The sequence below is a fragment of the Mobula hypostoma genome, chromosome 5 (genome assembly GCF_963921235.1).
Source record: "Mobula hypostoma chromosome 5, sMobHyp1.1, whole genome shotgun sequence".
Classification (NCBI taxonomy): Eukaryota; Metazoa; Chordata; class Chondrichthyes; order Myliobatiformes; family Myliobatidae; genus Mobula; species Mobula hypostoma.
In genome coordinates this window covers 145,859,214-145,880,558 of record NC_086101.1, presented here as the reverse complement: position 1 = coordinate 145,880,558, position 21,345 = coordinate 145,859,214, and the positions used below count along the sequence as shown (strand labels likewise).

Below are 21,345 nucleotides of genomic sequence, written 5' to 3'. Positions count from 1 at the left end.
TATCCAAAACACCTCCAACCTTTGGGTCATCAGCAAACTTACTAATCCATCCCTCCACTTCCTCATCCAGGTCATTTATAAAACTCACGAAGAGTAAGGGTCCCAGAACAGAACAGATCCCTGAGGCACACTACTGGTCACCAACCTCCATGCAGAAAATGACCCGTCTACAACCAATATTCCTCAATATTCCAGCATTTTCCTGTGTCTCCATGTCGTATGCCTAGGTTATCGATTTTTTTTTCTTCCTAAATTAAATGAAATGCAAGTGCTTTGACACTCTAAGTAAATATAAAGCAATTGAATTCTGCAAATAAGCCCATCGAACAATTAGAAACAAAATTACTTTGCCTGAACATTGACAAACGTGTCTTCTCCTGTTGCCAGCTTCAAGAGATCTGGTAATACAGTTAAAAATTCTAGTTGCAATGAACAGAAATTTCTACTCAACAGCCTGTTAGTTGTTGCTCATTGAACAAAAGGAAATAACATTCACCACCCCAATTCCTGACTCCTCATCACCTCTTTGGCATAAAAGTCATCAAATGAAGGCATCTGGTTAAGAGTGGTAAAAGCTAATTTAACAAGCTTCACAGCCTTCTCAAAGTCACTGAGGGCAAAGGCATAAACAAAACACAAAGCCTATCAATGCTGTACTGAAGCTAATTTACTTAAGCAGGAGTGAATGAGTAAATTTGGAGGGGGGCAGTGATAGCTAAAACAGCAAGTGATCATCAAATAATGTACGGCTAGATTACGTGTGATGCTCTGGTTCTGAATAGTAACAGACACCAGTGGTTAGAAATGTTTAATATATTGCTAATGACTAAATGTGCTTAAAAGAATCACTGTCTCTGAGATTCTGCTACATTAAGCATGTGCAGTTCTTTAACAGGATAATACAATGGGTGAAGACTCTTTGGATCAAACTTGAAAAGAGGGGGATTTATTTATTTATTTATTTATTTATGATTATGAGCACACACAGTCCCCTTTTATTGTCATTTAGTAATGCAAGCATTAAGAAATGATAAAATGTTTTTCCAGAATGATATAATGAAAACACATGACAAACCGACTTAAAAACTAACAAAAACTACATAATTATAACATATAGTTACAACAGTGCAAAGCAATACGGTAATTTGATAAGAACAGACCATGGCACAGTAAAGGTCTCAAAGTCTCCCAAATGCCCCATCATCTCATGCAGACGGTAAACCTCCAGCGCCGCCAACTTACCGATGCAGCATCCTGGATGCATCCGACCACCGTCCGACTCCGAGTCTGTCCAAAAACTCTGAGCCTCCGACCACCTCTTTGACACTGAGCACCAAGCACCATCTCTGCCAAGCGCTTCGACCCCGGCCCCAGCAACAGGCGATATGCAAAGCCGAGGATTTGGGGCCTTCGTCTCTGGAGATTCTTGATCGCACAGTAGCAGCAGCAGCGAAGCAGGCATTTCAGAAGGTACTCCAGATGTTCCTCTGCGCTTCTGAGGGCTGTCTCCATCAAATCCAGATTGTGCACGGCCCCCTAGTTACACATAATCGATATTCATTCAGAATGGCCGCGCACGCTGCATCACACCGCCATCTTCTCCTCCCTCCCAACTATTGCTTGGGTGTGGAAAATGTTGCTTGGGGGAGAATTCATCCTTGACTATACCTACCACAATGAGTTCCATCTCTGAATTTGGTCCAATTGAAGTCAACAGAATACCATCAAGATGTGACTTTCAATCCCAAATGTTTATACAAATTTTTGTGTGCAGTGTTTCAGGGGGACACACACTCAACATTTTAGGAACGGTTTCTTCCTCTCTGCTATCAGATTTCTGAATAGTCCATGATCCCATGAACACTAACTGACATAATTTGCTCTCTTATTACACTATTTATTATTTTTATATATTTCTTATTGTAACTTATAGTAACCTTTTACCGTTCGCACTGAAACAGTTGCCCCAAATTTCATGATGTATTCCAGTGATAATAAAACTGATTCTGATTCTGAGAATGTACAGCAACAGACTCTACCACCATTACTTATTATGCTTGTTTTCACTCTGGACACTTCATAGCAATTCCAGTACTTGGTAACTAGAGGAGAATTATTTGAGTATCTGATACCAGAGTAAGAAGTAATATTATAATCCTATTGATAAATATTGATAATTAATCTTCATGTACCTTAAATAGAGACATTGATATAATTATTAATTATTATATTAAGTTCTCTCCTCTGATAGTATGTTTTGCATTTCACTAGAAAATTAAAAATAACCTGATCTTAAAAAAAAAATTTCCATTAGAGTCATGTCAGTATTTGTTAATTGTTTCATCCTTAATGACCAGGTGAACAAAAATAGCATTTATTTTGTGTTCTGAGTAAGTGCCTGAATGATATATTGGACTCAGGAACCTGAAAGGAACCAGCTAGCAGGGTCTGCTGTGTGAACTAAGTGAGTTGTGCAGTGTCTGTGGGAGAGTAAGACATCTTTGACAATTTCGGTTGAGAGACTTCGTGAGACCTGAGTAGAGGTGGCAGATGGCCTGTATAAAGAGGAGAGGGGGAGTAGTGAAAGGGGAGCCTAATGTGTTTGGGGGACTGAGGTGGGGTGTAGGGTGAAGAGCATGTCAAGCCACGTAGGGAAGGGAGAGTTGTAGATTTAGAACGCTGAGGCAGGTGGGGGATAGATGGAGGCAGAGCAATGAAGAAAGATAGATAAAAGGAGTGATGTGTGAGAAGAAGGGTGAAGGTTAAAACACAGGCTGGAGAGTGAAGGGACACTAGTAGGGATGACAGCAGAACAGCAATGGTGGAGTCTCTGAGAGCTCCAGCTCCATTGTCACTTCTGCAGCAATGTCCGCTCTGCAGTCATTAATTTGGATGAGATGTCACCGGGTGGTACATTGTAGCCAGCCAGATCGTTTGTACTTGCCCCTTGTAATATGCCCTTGCTGATGTTACAACGTAGTAGATGTTGTTCACCAAAGTATACCTCAAGAACATTTAATTTTTAACACACATTATGAACTGGGAAGTTATCATATGTAGCAAAACCACATTCAGTCAGGTTTCTTGGTTCAATCCCTTCAGGACACACTTAACGATTCCACCTTAGGTGACGTTGCATCAAGTTCACCCCCCCCCCCACATCTGACCTAGATAACTCTGTTACATAAGATACAAAGAACATTTATTATCAAAATATGTATGCAGTATACAACCCTGAGATTCATCTTCCCACAGAGAGCCAACAAAGAAACACTACGGAACCCGTTCAAAGAAAATATCAAATAGGCAACATTCAAAAAAAAATCAAATCACATAAAAAGCAAAAAAAAATGAGCGGAACACACAGAATATAAAATATCAAGCCACAGTCATTGAAACAGCCTAGGAATGTTCAACTTAGGATGGCAGGTTGCTTAGAGATACCCAGATCCTCTCATGGTAAGTTGTGACATTATGCACTCCCACAAGAGGGTACTTCTGATTGTCACCAGTTCAGCGAATGGGGAGGACAGCTGCCACAAACAGGGGATTCCTTTCATTTTCACAGTCTCCCAGGGCATAATTAGTTAGAGTGAGACCTCAGATGAAGCACACAGGGCTATGTGTTATATCCTTTACTGCTGCATTAACTGGATAGTGTCCAAATCCACTTCTGCCCCTTACTTGCCTGTTCTGCTATCTTGTCCCAGGTCACCATGAGCTGTCTTATGATCCCCTTCAACTTTTGCTGAAGCTTGTGTATCTGTTTCTGCAATATCTAAAGTATTGACACTGGGCACAACCACTGAGTATCCTGCTCCAAACAACTCTACTAAACCCTTTTTTTTAGATTAGATTATGAGGACACTCTTTTATTGTCATTTAGTAATGCATGCATTCTACCTTTCCATCCTAAACTCAATGAGTAATTTGCCTATACAGTAAATGTTAGAATATGAAATTAGTATTTTAATTCTAAACCTACCCCCACCCTCCCCCATGTCCATCTGGACCTCACTACACTGTGTTGCTCTTGTGGTAACAGGAGGTTCTGCAGAGATCAATTCCTGAATGGAGCAGCCCTGTCGCATTACCGAACAAGTTTCATTGCCCCTCTTTAGTGTGAATGGCTCATTGGCCTCCTACCTCAGCATGACAAGTATTAACATGGAATTCCCCTCTCACACACGTCCGGTCCCCACCGGATATCTGCTGAGAGCCGTGCAGTTTTCAAATGTCCAATTCACCAGAATCAAATGTTATCACATACTCCAAGTAAAACTATACTGTTGGTATAGTTGCAGATTGTTTTCTTCGGTATTCCCTCGATTTACAGTCTATATTTTGTTTTCTATCAAGACAGCTCAAAAACGTGACGCATACATTTATCCAAATTCTTCTGAGCAGAGGTGTCAGGTTCCATGTTTACTGTCCCTGTGGATATATGTTTGCATGGTTAAATGATTCCTGCCCAAGCTATCTTTTCAGGTGGGACCAGTGGTATTTCCTCTTGGACACTTCCTTATTGTCCACCAGGGTACACATTTTCCAGTCATGACTACCATAAATAGTCCTCTCTATCTGGGTAGTAGTTCTGATTTTGCCGGAACAACCTTAACCATTATCTCACCTCCTGCTTCTGACAGGTTCCATTTCACTTGAGCTTCTCCTGCTCCCAGTCTGCACTCTTTCAGTGGCTTCTTCTTTAAGATCATACACATGAATGATGCTCTCCCGTACAAACTGAGTAAAATGGTTCTCCTGAAATCATGTCTTCCGGTAGTGGCATAGTCTGTCCTGTCATTAATTCAAAAGGAGTAAATCCTGTCCCACATAGGGGTCTCTCATCGTTTCATCAGCATTGCTGGTAAGACCATAGACTAACATTTTTAGCTTCCATTACAGCCTTCATTCAGCTCCTTTTTAAGGTGCAATTCTTTTTCTCAACCATGCTTTTAATTTTGCCACATGTGTAGCAGTCTTACCAGATTTCCTCGCCATTAAGTTTGTCTTTATCCAAAACAGTCCATTCTGATGTTCTGATCAAGGAGTACTATCATGGTACCTCCTAGATCCATCTGCAAGTTCTTGTGTTCATTCACTTATGACTACTGATGAGACACAAAGTCAGGCAACAGAACAAAGCTGGAACACAGAATAACCCTTTATTCAGTAAAATCACACAACTACAAAAATCTCAGATCTCAAATTTCAACAATATATCCCTAATTACGACTATCTAAGTGTTTTATCCAAGAACATTTGAGAAGTTCTTAGGACCAAAGACTGATCAGTGAAAGTCAGCCTGGGATTGATTGGCAGCTCACCAATAGCTGTTGGTTGTTTCAGCTCACCGTAGCACCTTCCTCTTGAAGATGATTATCTGTAGGATTAGAGCAGAGAGTTGATTTGGATTGGAATAAATGGCTTAAGTTGGCATTCAGTCCTTCTTTGTAGACGCAGGCTGTCATTTTCTTGTCACAATATTGTTCCTGGCTGTACTGGAGCTGGTGGTTGGTTCATTTGGGGTAAATCGAACCCTCCAGGATAAAAATATAGCTTTGTGTCTGATAATCTTCCTGAGGAACTTGTATCTTCAGGAGTACGTGCCTGCTACTGCCCATTGACAATAACTTTGTGGAGTACTTTCCCCAAATCATTTAACAATCTGACCTGATATCCAGGGGTACTGTCTGGCCAACACTGTACCTCTGGGCTTGAATGACACCACCCATCAACCAAGGTCTGTGTAGCTGCCTTGGGCAGCTGGCCATCTGCTGTCTCCGATATTGGAGTGCTGTGGCAGCATTGTATCTAACAATGTGCATAGTTTTCTTCCCAAAAGGGCTTCAGCCGGAGACTTTTCCTCGATGCCTGGATGACTGTAATTCGACATATCAGTCAAAATGTGTTGAGAGCCTTGGTCAATGTTCCTTCCCCTCTTGATTTCTGAAATTAGGTTTTGAAAGTATCCATAAACCTTTCTGCTTGGGCGCTGGACTGTGGATTATATAGGGGTGAACAGAAGTGAATTATTCCACTGTTCTGGCAGAATGCAGCATACTGCTGTGAATTGAATTGAGTACCGTTGTCAGAAACAAGCACTTTTGGCATCCCGAAACAGCTTAAGATCTGCAGCAGCTGTTGAATGGTAATTTCTGTCATTGTTGACTCATGAATGGCCTATTTTGGCTATTTGGAATAGGCATCAACCAGGACAAGGTAGGGACACCCAGTGATTTGCCCAGCATGTCAATATGTAGTCGATTCAAAGTCTGGTCACCTGAGCCCATACCTATGGATCAGTTCTGCTTGGATTCTTTGCTGCCATAGAGCACTGAGTACACAGTGTACACCTGCAAACAGATGTGATATCTTCATCTATGCTCAGCCAGTACACAAAGCTTCCTGACAGGACTTTCATTTGATTGGTGTCCATGTGACCTCAGTGGATTATTTCAGTACTTTTGGTTGAAGAGTTTGTAGAATCACTATTCTCCAAATACTAGGCAGGAGTCCACAGTTGAGAGTCATGTATGATGTCGGTAGAAGGGTACGACATCTCTCTCAACCTTGACTGGCCTTCCATCGATGAGAAATCTGGAAATATGCTGAAGAAGAGGATCTGCCGCTGTTTCTGCCCTGATCTTTTCAACTGTGACTGGAAGACCTTCAACAGCATCCAATACAACTTGTGGGGGACATTGCAACCAATTGAAATCATAGCCATGACTGTGTCTTCATTTTCAGTAACTTGTTGATTTATGTCTGGAGAGGGCATCTACCTGACCACATTTCTGGGTTGATGTGTATTGGATTTTAAAATTGTGGGTTAATAACATCAAAGCCCACTTTTGTAGACTGTCAGCTGTATACACTGGGATACCTTTCTTAAACTCAGAGATGGACAACATCTCTGACCTTATGATCAGTAAGGAGAGGGAAGCATCTGCCATGAAGAAGCTTGTGGAATTTCTTCATGGTGTAGATGATTCCTAAGGCTTCCTTCTCCATTTGTCCATAGTTGTTTTCCGCTGCTGTCAGTAATCTGGCTGCATACATGGCAGCTTATTTGGAACCATCAGGGAAGATATAGGATATGACAGCTCCCACCCCATAGCAAGATGTATCTGTCACGACGAAGGATAGCAACTCTGGGTTGAAATGCATCAAGTAAAGATCAGATGACAGCATAGTCTTCACCTGATCAAAAGCCTCTTGGCATTGTTTGGATCACTTCCACTTGGCACCCTTCTTGAGCAGGACATTGAGTGGCTGTATTGCTGGGAAAAATGCTGAATAATGACTGATCATGCCCAAAAATTATCATGAAGTGCTGACATCTGATAGCGGAGGTATATTTAACATAGCAGTGATGTTTTCAGGATCTGGGCAATGACCATGCCCATCTACAATGAATCCCAGATATTTAACTGAAGACATTAGCAGAGTGCATTTTCTGCCTGAATTTAAAAATCCAAGTCTTGTACTTTGTTCAAAACATAGTCCATGTGTTGGTATAATTCTGCCTGATCTGTGCCCATTACATTGGTAAGCGGCACTGTCATACCATTCAGCATAGTATCCGTAAGCTGTTAGAAAATTGAAGGAGTTGTTTTTATCCTGAAAGGCAGATGGGGGAAGGAAACCAACCCCTTATGTGTTGTAATATTGAATTGATTTGACTTTATTTCTTATATCCTTCACATACAAGAGGAGTAAAAATCTTTACATTATGTCTCTAAATGTGCAATGTGCAATTTATAGTTTTTTTTTATATAGCCCTTAACTTGGCAGTGGAGTAATCGGGGCACCGTCATGACAGTGTTTCTGTAGCAAGCTATTCTTGTTTTTACGAGGCCGAGTTGCTCGCTCGACGCTCAACCGGACTTGGATTTGAACTCAGGAACCTTTGCTCCAGAGTCCAGCACTGATATTTTGCGCCACCAAGCGGGACATAGTAATTTGTAGTAAATAGTATGTACAACAGGACAGTCAACATAGCATAATAATACAATTGTCTCAGCGCGAATTAATCATTCTGATGGCCTGGTGGAAGAAACTATCCCGAAGTCTGTTGGTCCTGGTTTTTATGCTGTGTTACTGTTTCCCAGATGGTAACAGCTGGAACAGTTTGTGGTTATGGTGATTCGGGTCCCCAATGATCCTTCAGGATCTTTATGTGCACTTGTCTCTGTAAATGCCATGAATAATGTGAAGTTCACATCTAAAGATGTGCCCTGCTGTCTCCAGAGTGCTGCGACTGAGGGAAGTACAGGTCCCATACCAAGCAGTGATGCAGCCATTCCGGATGCTCTCAATTGTGCCCCTGTAGAAAGTCCTTAGGTTCTGGGGACCCATACCAAACTTCAACTGCCTGAGGTGAACAAGGCACTGCTATGTATTTTTCACCACACAACCAGTCTGTACAGACCACGTGAGATCCTGGGTGATGTGTATGCCGAGGAACTTAAGGCTGTTCACCCTCTCAGCCCCAGATCCATTGACGTCAAGAGGGATTAGCCTGTCTCCATTCTTCCTGTAGTCCACAACCTGCTCCTTTGTTTTTGCAACATTAAAGGAGAGGTTGTTTGCTTGACACCACTGTGTCAGGGTGATGACTTCTTCTCTGTAGGCTGCCTGGTTATTATTTGAGATTAGGACAAGCAATATAGAAGCTCCTGTGAATTTTCTATTGCTTCTACCTGGTGGTAAGCTTCAGCCAAATCTAGCTTCACAAAATAGTCGCCACGGATCAATTTTGTGAAGAGATCTGTCAGTACTGATATCGAGATCAGCTGAGAAACCTGCACACAAACTCACTTGGCTTTCTTGATAATGGATATTCGAGCTGCCCAATGTGAGTACTTGACAGCTTTGATCAAACCAGCTTGTTGCAGGCGATCCGGCTCTTGCTTGACAACTGCTTATTGTAACAGATTTTTGGAACAGAAGAATAAATTTTCTATCTGAGTGGAGATGGAATTTGCAGTTGGGGGAAGCAAACTAAACCTTCTTGAAACACTGCTGAATAGCGCTACTGCAGTTGTTGCTGCATGGTCTCACATACTGATGGTGGTATGGCGTCAACTGGCATGATTTGAATGGCTAATGTCTTCTTACAGACCTCACCCAGAGCGATGCCCCAGAGATCAAGCTTTTCGATCCAGTCAATGCCAAGGACATTCAGATCTGGCTAGTCTGTTAGGTGACACACACTATTATCTTGCTTACCATTCAGTTTTACCATGCAGTGTAGTTTGCCAACAAGCTGGACGGATCCACTCAATGCACTGCAGGTGGAGTGATGAGCTGATTTGACTCGTGGGGACCCAAGTGCCCACCACATGCATTTGGAGATAATGTTGACATTGGATGCTGTATCAAATTGTAGTTTGACCAACTGATTGTTGATAAATTTGTTGATGTACTGTCTCTTGGGTGTGAAGTCAACTTTGAACCTGACCATTAAACTCCTTGTAGATTTCAATGGCCTTTCAAACTTCTTTGTGGTTCTTTGGCCTAGAAAATAGTTAAGGAGAGCAAAAGCCTTCTTTGTGACCATGGCATTGGCACTTGCTGCAAATGTACTTCTTGTATTGGCAGTTTCTTGTGTAATGCCATGCACCACTGTTCCAACAAGCTGTGTTTAGCCACTTGGAGATCTGCTGAGTAATGATGTCCTGGCCATTGGAAACTGTATTGATGTTGTTCTGTTTGACCAGGCTGAAATCATGCTTCAGGTTGATCAAATGCTGACATTCTTGAGTGACAGCTTGCAGAGCCATACCAGGGTCCTGTTCCAATCCGACCAGGAACCATTTGCAAATATTTGCATTGCCAAGAGCCCGAAGTCTGCAAATAAAAATCAGACATTTGAATTGTGATTTAGTCATGTTAAGCAGCTTGAACTTTTCACATTTGCGAATGAACGACAGCGACGTATGTGATGAAGTCATTGGCGTGATGTTTAACGACTTTTAGGCATGGTAACAAATACTGAAGAGAGATGACTGCTCACCAAAAATTCTTATTAGCTGTTTGACAGTTTCATCCAATGATAGCTCACACAGGCTCTTAGACAGCAAGAAGTTGAAATAACATTCATGTTCAACGGTACCAAATTTTAGGAGCAAAGTGCATGTCTTCCGCTAGTTCTGTTTATTGGTGAATTCGATCTGGAATATACCTTGTAACATTTGAATCATGATTCAAACATAACTCTCAAAACGGCATCGAAGTGGAAGTTGGTAATGGACTTTGCAACGTTGTAGGACTCACTAATAACCTGCTGGTCAAGGTTACGATTACCTTCAGCTGGGCCACCTCAGTTTGAGCTTGCTGCTGTTATAGAACTGTGCTGTCTTCTGCTGAAATTGTCCTGTCGATATAATACAACACCTCATTGTCAATCTGTTGTGTATGCTCACCTTTAACCACTAATGAGACATGAAGCAGGAGAAAGTACAAAGCCGAAACTCATAATAAATCTTTATTCAGTGTAACATGCTGTAAGGTTTCACTGCTAATGTAATGGCTTCTCTGTAATGTTTCACTGCTAAGGTAATCATTTCTCTGTAGCAGAAATGTTTGGGTTATGACTAGAGATAACGGGGCATGCTAGCCAATGAGCGGGATGTTGTTCTTTCTCGTGTATCTGGGAGCCGGGAATTTGCGGTCTTTTGCCAGGGAGAGATGAGGAGAGAAGATGCGAGTGGAGAGAGTTGGTAGACCGCTGGACGGAGTGGACTTGGAGCGAGGGTCCAAAGGTCAGCGACGATTGGAGGAGGTCGATGGTGGATGAACAGCCTATCAGTGAGCTCCAACACTGAGCATTAGACTGTTTCATGAGAATGGGCCCTTTTGCCTTTTATGTTTTCTTTACTAACCATATACACCCTATCCTCGTTATATGTGGGGGATACGTTCCTCGAAGTCGACGCATAATGTGAAATCGCATAATGTGAACAATTACTTAAATATAGAAAATAGGGATGCTTTCCAGAGGGCTTCCTAAATATGTTTTATCTGAAATTTATTCACATTTACATACCAATATGACACAAAAGCAGTACAAGACAACATTTATATTATATTTCATCAATTTAAGGTAATATTCAATGTAATAAATCATAGAAAGTTAACATCCTAGGGTGTACAGTACTCACCAACAGTGGCAGGTGTGTTCACCCCGGGAGATGAGTGGTTGTTGTGGTGTCGGGCAGCTTTACATGGATAAGGTGGATGGTTATGTGTCGTCAGGATCATATCAAGCACAAGGGGTGAAGGAAGACTCATAGAACTCTTAGAACTGCCAGCAGCAGAAGATGAAGAAAGTGGTAAGGGTTGTTTGCTTGGCAGCATTTTGTTTTTCAGCATAAATTTGCTTGTAGGGAAGAAGGGTTGATGGCAGGGAATGACTGAAATGCAGACTCTGTTCTAAACTTGGGTCTATGTCCACCGCCATCTGTGCCAAGTGTTCCGACTTCCACCATTCTCTCACCATTGGTAAACTCCTAGGATTTTCAAAATCCTCTGTTGCTTGCAGCATCTGAGAGATAGTTCGTCATAAAAAGAAAATACGTACGCCTTGAATGTGGATTACACCTTGGTCGAGTGGTTGAATCAGTGATGTTGTGTTAGGCGGCAGGAAACACACTGTTATGTCAGGATGAATGCTGTCCAAATGTTTAGGATGGATTGGCATATTGTCAAGCAACAAAAGAACTTTAAAGGCAAGATTCTGCTCCCGGCAGTAGCGTCCCGAAGCTGTGTTACATCCAGCTGATGCCGCGCTGTTTATAATTTCCAACTTTATTTCAAGTGTTAAAGCCATTCTCTGCCGCTCGGCTGATGGCCCAGGACATGACATCGGACGCTTAGGAGGCATAGTCAAATATTTCAAGCACAAAATCACTGCATCGTAGGTAAAACCAACAAAAGTTTAAGAGCGCAAGATCGCGCATCCACCCCTTGCAAAAACCAGTGAGAGACTGCGGGAGTGAGATTGTGAGGTGCGCGCATGTGACTTGTATTGGCGACAAAGCAGTGCTCCTCACATAACTGTGAGTTTTAGACGCATATAAGGAGACGTTGGTGGAAATAGGTTCCTCGCATGACTGTGAATCCGTATTGTCTGATGACACATATAACAAGGATAGGGTGTAGTCAAATTAAGAATTATAAAACTCAATCATTTAATTGCATATTGTGTACTGTTTGTTATTTTGTGGTACTGATTTGTTACAGGGGACACATTGCGCAGCATCCACCCAAATGAGATTCCTTAAGTTTGCCTGAGCCGGAGGGGGAGTGCTATCGTCCCCTACTTTAAGCCACTAGCCAAACCAAGAGATACATCAGTAAAACCACACAACTGCAAAAACCTATATACTCAAAACTCAACTGTAGGTCGCAAGCACAACTATTTAAGTGGTTTTCACAAGAATATTCAAGACTTTGATAGAAACAACGACCAATCAGCGGATGTCTGCCAGGGATTGGTTGTCAGCTGACCAATAGGTGTTGGTTGTTTCAGCACACTGTAAGACAAACTGTCACCAGGAGAACGACTATGTTGTGAACTGTGTGCAAGACTAACGGACCCATCAGAGTTGTAAGCTCTGATGCTCCACCAGCCTAAGCCACACAGTCTAATCCTTACAAACACCAGTGCTATAGGGTCCCATTTTACAGAATAATATGCTGCAAGCTGCAACTTGTCACCATACTTTTGACATACAACGGAGGTATAAGCTTCTCCCTGGTTGACACAAAAAAGATAGATCAGTCTGTTCATGTATGGGAAACCATAGCTGGTGCCTCAGATAGGAATTGTTTTAGATATTTGAGCAAACATGAATTGTCCCACAATTACTGCTCTTAACTTCATGTTTTGCCCTGCTCTTGCAACCCAAGGCCGCATGACCTGCTCCTTCCACATCTGAACCATTCCACAGTGCCTTGTCTGTTCTATCTTTCACCTGCCACTATGGCTGCAAATTCTCAAATTTTATCACTCTCTCTGCTTCTGGTCTCATTACCCAGTTAAGAATTTAATTAAATGTGTTGGCAATGGGTAGCCCCATTTTTTGTTATCTGGGTTTGCCTATCACCTGTGCAGCTCTTGGCTCCATCCCTCCCCCTCCTGTCTTCTCCTATCATTTTGGATCTCCCCCTCCCCCTCCAACTTTCAAATCCCTTACTCACTCTTCCTTCAGTTAGTCCTGACGAAGGGTCTCAGCCTGAAACGTCGACTGCACCTCTTCCTACAGATGCTGCCTGGCCTGCTGCGTTCACCAGCAAATTTGATGTGTGTTGCTATTATGCAGAAGTTGTCTTTGTCCTGTTTAAGCCCACTTAGGCCACTATGCTGCTCTGTTGGACACTGATAATATAAGATGCTGCAGGCCTGTTTCTCTTGTTTGGTGGGTTAACAGAAAGCATGGGTGCTACGTGGCCTCGGTTGTAGTGAGGACTAGGCCTCAAGCTGCAGGCCTGATATGTTTGCTCGTTGTAATACTCAAATCAAATCAAATTCAAGTTTAATTATCATTCAACCATATATGAATACAGCCAAATGAAATAGCATTCCTATGGGGCCAAGGTGCAAAATAAACACAGTGCATTCAAAATAGTGAGCAAGAAAGCATGGTGACGCAAAGAAAAACACATATACAGTCCAAGACTCTGAGCGACGTCTCCAGCAAATTGATTGTACAGATTACCAGTGGTGCACAGCCACCATAATCCAGCCTGTCGTTCCACCAGCTGAACACTGGCGGGCAACACCGACGGGAGAGTCCAATCCCCAACTGAGCACATACACCATGCTACACAACCTTCGGCGTCTCTCTCATGGACTACAGCAACAGGCAAGCCTACAGCTTGAGGCCTAGCCTTAACTGTAATCGAGGCCACGCAGCACCCACACTTTCTGTTAACCCACCAAACACAAGAAACAAGCCTGCAGCATCTTATATTATCAGTGTCCAACAGAGTCTTGCAATCATAAGAGAAATACCCAATACAATGACCCACGGTTACACTGCCTACAGGCACCAGCTCCAAAGTGTTCCAAGAAGCAGGTAGCAACACGGTCTGCACCCAGGCCAGCTCCTCTAAACCCAGTCTGGTTCCACAAGCGCACTTTTAAGGAGAAGCCTCATCTGACAAATCTGTTGGAATTCTTTGAGGAAATAACAGGCAGGATGGACAAAGGATGTTGTTTACCTGGATCTTCAGTAGGCCATTGGCAAGGTGCCACATGTGAGGCTGCTAAAAAAGATAACAATTAATAGTATTACACGGAAGATAATAGCATTGATGGATGATTGGCTAGCTGACTGACAGGGAGGCAAAGCCTGTGAATAAAGGGGCCTTTTCCAGTTGGCTGCAGAAAATCGCAGATGATGATCACAGATTTCAATGCTGTCACCACTTTTTTCATGTAATACAATATGTCAATGATTTGGAAGATAGAATTGGTAGATTGATAGCTTTGTGGTCAAGATTGCTGATGATGTGAAAATAGGTAGAGGGGTGGGTTCTGGTGAGGAAGTAGGGAGACAGCAGAAGGACTGAAACAGATTAGAAGAATGGGCAAAGAACTGGCACATGGAATATAGTGCAGGGAAGTGTATGGTCATTCACTTTGGTAGAAGGAATAAAGTGTAGACTATTTTCTAAATAGGGAGAAAAATCAGAAATCCGAGGTGCAAGGGGCTGTGGGAATCCTTGTGCAGGATTCTCTCAAGGTTAATTTGCAAGTTGAGCCAGTGGTAAGGAAGGCAAATGCACTGGTGGCTTTCGTTTGGAGAGGGCTAGAATATAAAAGTGAGGGTATGAAGCTGTGGCTTTATAAGGCATTGGTCAGACTGCCCATCGATTATTGTGAGCAGTTTTGAACCCTTTATCTAAGAAAAAGAGGGAGAGATTCTTCTGGAAGCTACGAACCATGGGCGAACGGGGAGAACCTCAAGTTCAGTTCAAGCTTGTACTTGTCGGAGATGGTGGCACTGGTAAAACAACTTTTATGAAGCGTCATTTGACTGGTGAATTTGTAAAGAAGTATGTAGCAACTTTGGGAGTTGAAGTTCACCCATTAATATTCCATACCAACAGAGGAGCTATCAGATTCAATGTGTGGGATACTGCTGGTCAAGAGAAATTTGGCGGTCTCTGGGATGGTTATTATATTCAAGCTCAGTGCGCCATTATCATGTTTGATGTAACCTCACGGGTGACATACAAGAATGTGCCTAACTGGCATCGAGATCTGGTGCGTGTGTGTGAAAACATCCCCATTGTGCTGTGTGGCAATAAAGTTGACATTAAAGACAGAAAAGTGAAGGCAAAATCTATTGTCTTCCACAAAAAGAAGAACCTCCAGTACTATGACATTTCTGCCAAAAATTGTGCTAGCATTGAAGAAGGTGAAGAGGAAGTTCATGAGAATGATTCCAGGAATGAGGAATATTCAATGGCTCTGGAGTTTAGAAGAATGAGGGAGATTCTCATTGAAATCTATTGAATATTGAAAGGCCTAGATAGAGTGGATGTGGAGAGGATGTTTCTCATAGTGGATGAGTCTAAGACCAGCTGGCTCAGCCTCAGAATAGAGCTGCAGCCTCATTTGCAACAAAGATAAGGAGGAACTTCTTTAGCCAGAGCGTAGTGAATGTGTGAAATTTATTGCCACAGACATCTATGGAGGCCCAGTCATTGAGTTTATGTGGAGGCTGATAGGTTCTTCATTAGTCAGGGCATCAAAAGTTACGTAGAGAAGGCTGGAGAATGGAGTTGAGAGGGATAATAAATCACGCATGATGGGATGTCAGAGCAGACTTGATGGCCAAATTTTGCTCCTATGTCTTAAACACAAAATACTCTGCAGATGCTGGGGTCAGAGCTCCTACGTCTTAATGCCTTATGGTCTATCTTTATTACTAGTTCCATATTCATCAGCTGCACCAGCTGAATCATCCCAATTTATATCATGTTCTGTGGATGCACTTGGATTCACCCTGCCTTACATTCTCCCTGAAATTACAGGGTCATAAACTTGTTTGGTGATCGCTTCTCTGTGGTGATTACACAATAACTTTGTACTAGTACTATGGCCTTTTCATATTTGCTCTTCTCTTGTCCCTTCCACCAAGCAACTTGCTAAAGAATTGTTCCATCTGGATTGTAACCCTTTATCAACAATTTTTTTGGTACAAACTTGCGATTACAGTTGGTTACCATCTGTATGAGGGATTCCTACACTTCTTCAGCAGTTTCCTCTGGCCAATGGCCATACTTATCGGTGTCAGCATATCTTACTGTCTGCAATTCCAGCTCCCCAAACTTATGTCTTAAATAAAATCAGTTCTTCAATTGATTTCCCAAATTAGTTGCAACCTGCAACCACCCAGACCCATTACTCAAACACCCCAAATTTGCTTGTGAATCGATTTCCCAAATCAGTTGAAACTCGGAACGACCTGGACTGCATCTGCCAGTTATCCAGACATTCCAATCCCTGTCCTCTGACACCAAACCCCTCAGGCTCCAAGGTCTCTTTTTACCATAACTTACAGAGTTATCCCCTAAACTAAGAGGGTGGTATCGCAAGCAGACTCACCCAACCGGGAGCCTCATAGTCATTTGCAATCCAGTGCAGTATCTTGTCAACTGCAAGAATTATTGAGCAAACTGAAAGAATTGCTCAAATAACTGGCTATTTGTTAAAACCTGATTTGTACTAGGAAACCAGCCAAAACTGATCTACCTGAGTGTAAATTTGGTACAACTTTAACGTTCTGGGTTGACGAAATTAGCAGTAAAACTAAATTCTGATAGCAGAATGGTGGCAACAGGAGCAAGCAGGAATAATGGGCTAGGTCCTGATTACAGAATAAAATTGTTATCAACAGGTTAAGCAGTAAATCACATTTCATTACAATAATGGGTGCATGCTATAACATAGTTAAGACCATAAGACCATAAGACCATAAGATATAGGAGCAGAAGTAGATCATTCAGCTCATCGAGTCTGCTCCGCCATTCAGTCATGGGCTGATCCAATTCTTCCAGTCGTCCCCACTCCTCTGTTTTCTCCCCATACCCTTTGACGCCCTAGCTAATCAAGAACCTATCTTCTCTGCCTTAAATGCACCCAATGACTTGACCTCCACAGCCACTCGTGGCAACAATTCCACAGTTTTACCACCTCTGACTACAGTAATTTCTCTGCCTCTCAGTTCTAAATGGACGTCCTTCAATCCTGAAGTTGTGCCCTCTTGTCCTAGATTCCTTTACCATGCGACATAACTTTGCCATATCTAATCTGTTCAGGCCTTTTAACATTTGGAATGTTTCAATGAGATCCCCCCTCATCCTCCTGAACTCCAGGGAATACAGCCCAAGAGCTGCCTGATGTTCCTCATATGGTAACCCTTCATTCCTGGAATCATTATTGTGAACCTTCTCCAAACCCTCTCCAATGTCAGTATATCCTTTCTAAAATAAGGAGCCCAAAACTGCACACAATACTCCAAATGTGGTCTCACAAGTGCCTTATAGAGCCTCAACATCATATCCCTGCTCTTATATTCTATACTTCTAGAAATGAATGCCAACATTGCATTCACCTTCTGCACCACCAACTCAACTCAAAGGTTAACCTTTAGAGTATCCTACACAAGGTCTCCCAAGTCCCTTTTCATCTCTTCATTTAGAATTCTCTAGATAGCGAAATTCTTGAAACTTGGGTGTTGTCACTGATGCATTCAATGTCTCTATTTCTGGCTATGGTTCCCTGTTAGCACATTAGCACAATCCACATCTCTATCTACTAATTATTAGGCCTTGCAATTATTTCCTTTACAACAGAGGGGCTTTTGATTAAGTTGGCTGCTTTCCCAAGGCAGCGAGAAGTGTAAAGCAAGGGCAGGCTGGTTTTTGTGATGTGTTGAGCTGTGTCCGCAATTCTTAACTCTCTGGGAAAGGAATGGTGGGGTATGTAGTGGACAGGGCACGTGCATAATGGATAGGTTGAGGAGGTGGGAGAGGAGGAAGTAACAGTGCAAAGAGGAGTGAGATGGATAACTAGGCCAATAAGGAGAGAGGGTGCAAAGGGACAGAGGAAGAGCAGATTACTTGAAATTGGAGAATTCAGTGCTTATGCTGTCAGTTTGTAGAATACCCAGTGTCTGTCACTATTTCCACTCCCCCCACAAATGTCTGCCTGTCACTAAAATACAGCTGTGTAGGAATGTCGACTAAGATTGACACGAGTGTAATTACTTCTAACGCACACTTTGTTGAACCCACCAACAAATGTATATATATGAAAAATCCTCACTCCCAAATGTAATAATGTACAGCTAACATGTAACATACACAGTGAACTTAACCCTTAACAGTCTGGGTGAATTCTGCCAAATGAAATTAAGAGGTCCCCATACATGCCCCAACCCCCGCCCCCAGAATTCACCCTAGCAGACAAAGTCAAAGGAGCAATAGGCCTGCAAAACTCAGCTGAATCTACTCTTGCCTTCATGGGCAGGTGCTGGTTAGGGACAACAGTCAATATCAGAAGGTCTGGAGGTGGGAGGCCGGCCCCTCTGCGGAGGCTGTGCCACTTCCACTGGAGAGTCCAGCGTGAGGTGATCCACAGAAACACTGTCTGGGATACCTCCAAAATCCAGCATAAAGAATCTTATCTGCCATTTCCACCGTATGGAAAGGGCCATCATAAGGTGGCTGCAGAAGACCGCAATGTCCATCATGACGAGCAAACACACATTTTGCCACCTGCAGGCAGGTGCGACCACAGCAGGCTATGCTACGTTGTGGGCACTAAGTGAAAGGTTTGGCGCTGTCCATAAAAGCTGACCACTGCTGCGAAGCAGGCCACGGGACGGTGGACGTTGGGAGAAACTCTCCCGGCACCCGCAGGTGCTGCCCGAAAACGAGCTGTGCAGAAGAGGACTGAAGGTCAGTTTAGGGGCTCTCCTCAGGCTCAACATGACTCACAGCAGTCTGTACACCCAACAACCGTCACTGAGGCATGCACGGAGGGCGGAACTGCTCACACAGACCGTTGACCTGAGGGTGATAAGCCATGGTCCTGTGCAGTTTGACCACCAGATCACAGGTAACCGCACATCAAAGCTCAGATGTAACTGCGTCCCTTGGGCTGAAGAGATATCCGACGGGATGTTGAACTAAGCGATCCACAAGCTAACGAACACTCGCACCACCTCTGTGGGTGAAATGGATGACGGCGGCGCTGCCTTCACCCAACATGTGGTCCTATCAATGATGGTGAGGAGGTAAATAAACCCACAGGACGGGGGCAACAGGCCAACCAAATCTACATTCACATGGTCGAAACGCTGTTCAGGAACGGCGAAAGGAGGCCAAAGGAACCTTGGTATGTTGATGCACCTTCTCGTGTTGACACCCCAAACAAGCACTAGATCAGTCCCTGATATACTCCTTAAGCCCGTGCCAAACCAACTTCTCTGTCACCAGTTATTGCGATGCCCTCCAGCCCGGTTGAGGAAGCCAATGGACCGTATCGAAAACGCGCCACTGCCAGCTGGCTGGAACAACCGGCTAGGGTCGCCCCGTTGGCACATCACACAGTAGTGAAACACCACTGTCACCGAAAGCAACGTCCACCAATTTCAACCGTGTGACTGCCGAATGCAGCACCTGCAAGCTCTGGTCGGAATCCTGGCCTGCCATCAGCCGAGTGTAGTCCATGCCCAAATGGACAACACCAGTGAAGGACCGGGAAAGGCAGTCAGCCACGAGGTGATCCTTCCCTGCGACATGCTGGATGTTCATGGTGCACTCTGAAATAAAGGAAAGATGGCACTGCTGTCGAGCAGACCAAGGTTCAGAGACCTTAGCTGTGGTGAATGTTAGGGGCTTATGATCCACAAAAGCCGTAAGTGGACAGCCCTCTAGGAGAAAACCAAAATGCCACACTGCCAAATACAGGCTGAGAAGCTCACGGTCGAACGTGCTGTACTTGCTCTTGCAGGGATAAAGCTGATGGCTAAAAGAGGCGAGAGGCTTCCAAAAGCCATCGACCAACTGCTCATGCACCGCCGACCACGCAATCCGACGCGTCTGTGGTGAATCCGACTGGTGTATCTGGAATGGGATGCACCAGCAGCATTGCATTAGACAATGACTGCTCAGTATCCGAGAATGCCTTGGACCTTTCCTCTATCCAGTCCGTGACGTGCTTGGCTGCTTTGCCCTTAAGGACCTCGTAGACAGGGCACATGAGCTGAGCTGCTTTGGGGACAAAATGCTGACAAAAGTTCACCATACCCAAAAACTTCTGCAGGGCCTTAACGCCGATGAGCTGGGAAAGCGCTTAATGGTGTCAACTTTAGCCAGAAGGGGAACTGCCCCCGATGCATTGACACGGTGTCCAAGGAAATCGACCATGGACAGTCCAGACTGGCACTTTGCCGGGTTGACGATGAAAGTGTGCTGACTAAGGTGTTTGAAAATGGTTCTCAAGTGTAAGAGACGTTCGTCTCTAGTAAAGCTAGCTACTAAAATGTCATCTTAGTCTAGGTAAACAAACAGGAATGGCAAATCCCTGAGAACACTGTCCGTGAGGTGCTGAAAGGTCTGGGCTGCATCCTTCAGTCTGAATGGCATTTGAAGGAACTCAAACAAACCAAGTGGTGTAATAACAGCAGTTTTAGGAATGTCACTCGGGTGGATAGGGACCTGGCGATAACTGCAAATGAGGTCCATCTTCGAGAAAATTATTTCCCCTGCCAGGTGAGCAAAGAAATCCTGGATGTGTAAGATCGGGTGTCAGTCAAAGGTCATGGCAACGGATATTGCCACATGGGCACCACCGGCCGCCCCCCACCCCACCGGTTTTCACCCAATGTGGAGAGGGGAAGCCCATAGACTGCTGAGGCACTCCATGGCATCAAACTCAGCCTTGGCAATGGCTAGCTTCTCTGGGTCGAGACGCCTGGCATGGGCGTGAACGGGCGGGCTGGTGGTGAGGATGTGGTGCTCCACCCTATGTCTAGCGGTGGAGGAAAAGAAGGTGGGCACAGTCAGGTCCGGGAACTCAGCAAGGACGGAGGAAATGGTGCCCAGAAACAGAGTCTGTAACAAACAGCAAGCTGCCTGACCTGCCAAAACCCATAGCCACTAATGGGCACTGGCCGTTCGTTCTGTTTCCTGTCTCCTTGAACCTACAGCTAGAAACACAGGGTAGGAGACCATTATTGAGCCGTGGCAATTGTTTCATGTTCAAGTGGCAGTGAGGCGGCAAAGTCGTCCAGCCGTGTGGTTACACAGACCCTT

The 21,345-nt window shown here is 43.8% G+C and overlaps 1 protein-coding gene across 1 annotated transcript; it reads left to right on the top strand.

Annotated features, from left to right (window-relative positions):
- The first annotated feature begins 14,931 nt into the window (after window positions 1-14,931).
- LOC134347347 (GTP-binding nuclear protein Ran-like) lies at window positions 14,932-19,218 on the top strand. The gene is made up of 2 exons (XM_063049739.1): window positions 14,932-15,492; window positions 18,900-19,218. Exons 1-2 carry the CDS (start codon window positions 14,957-14,959, stop codon window positions 19,216-19,218), a joined length of 855 nt encoding a protein of 284 aa, XP_062905809.1. The 5' UTR covers window positions 14,932-14,956.
- Window positions 19,219-21,345: the final 2,127 nt, after the last annotated feature.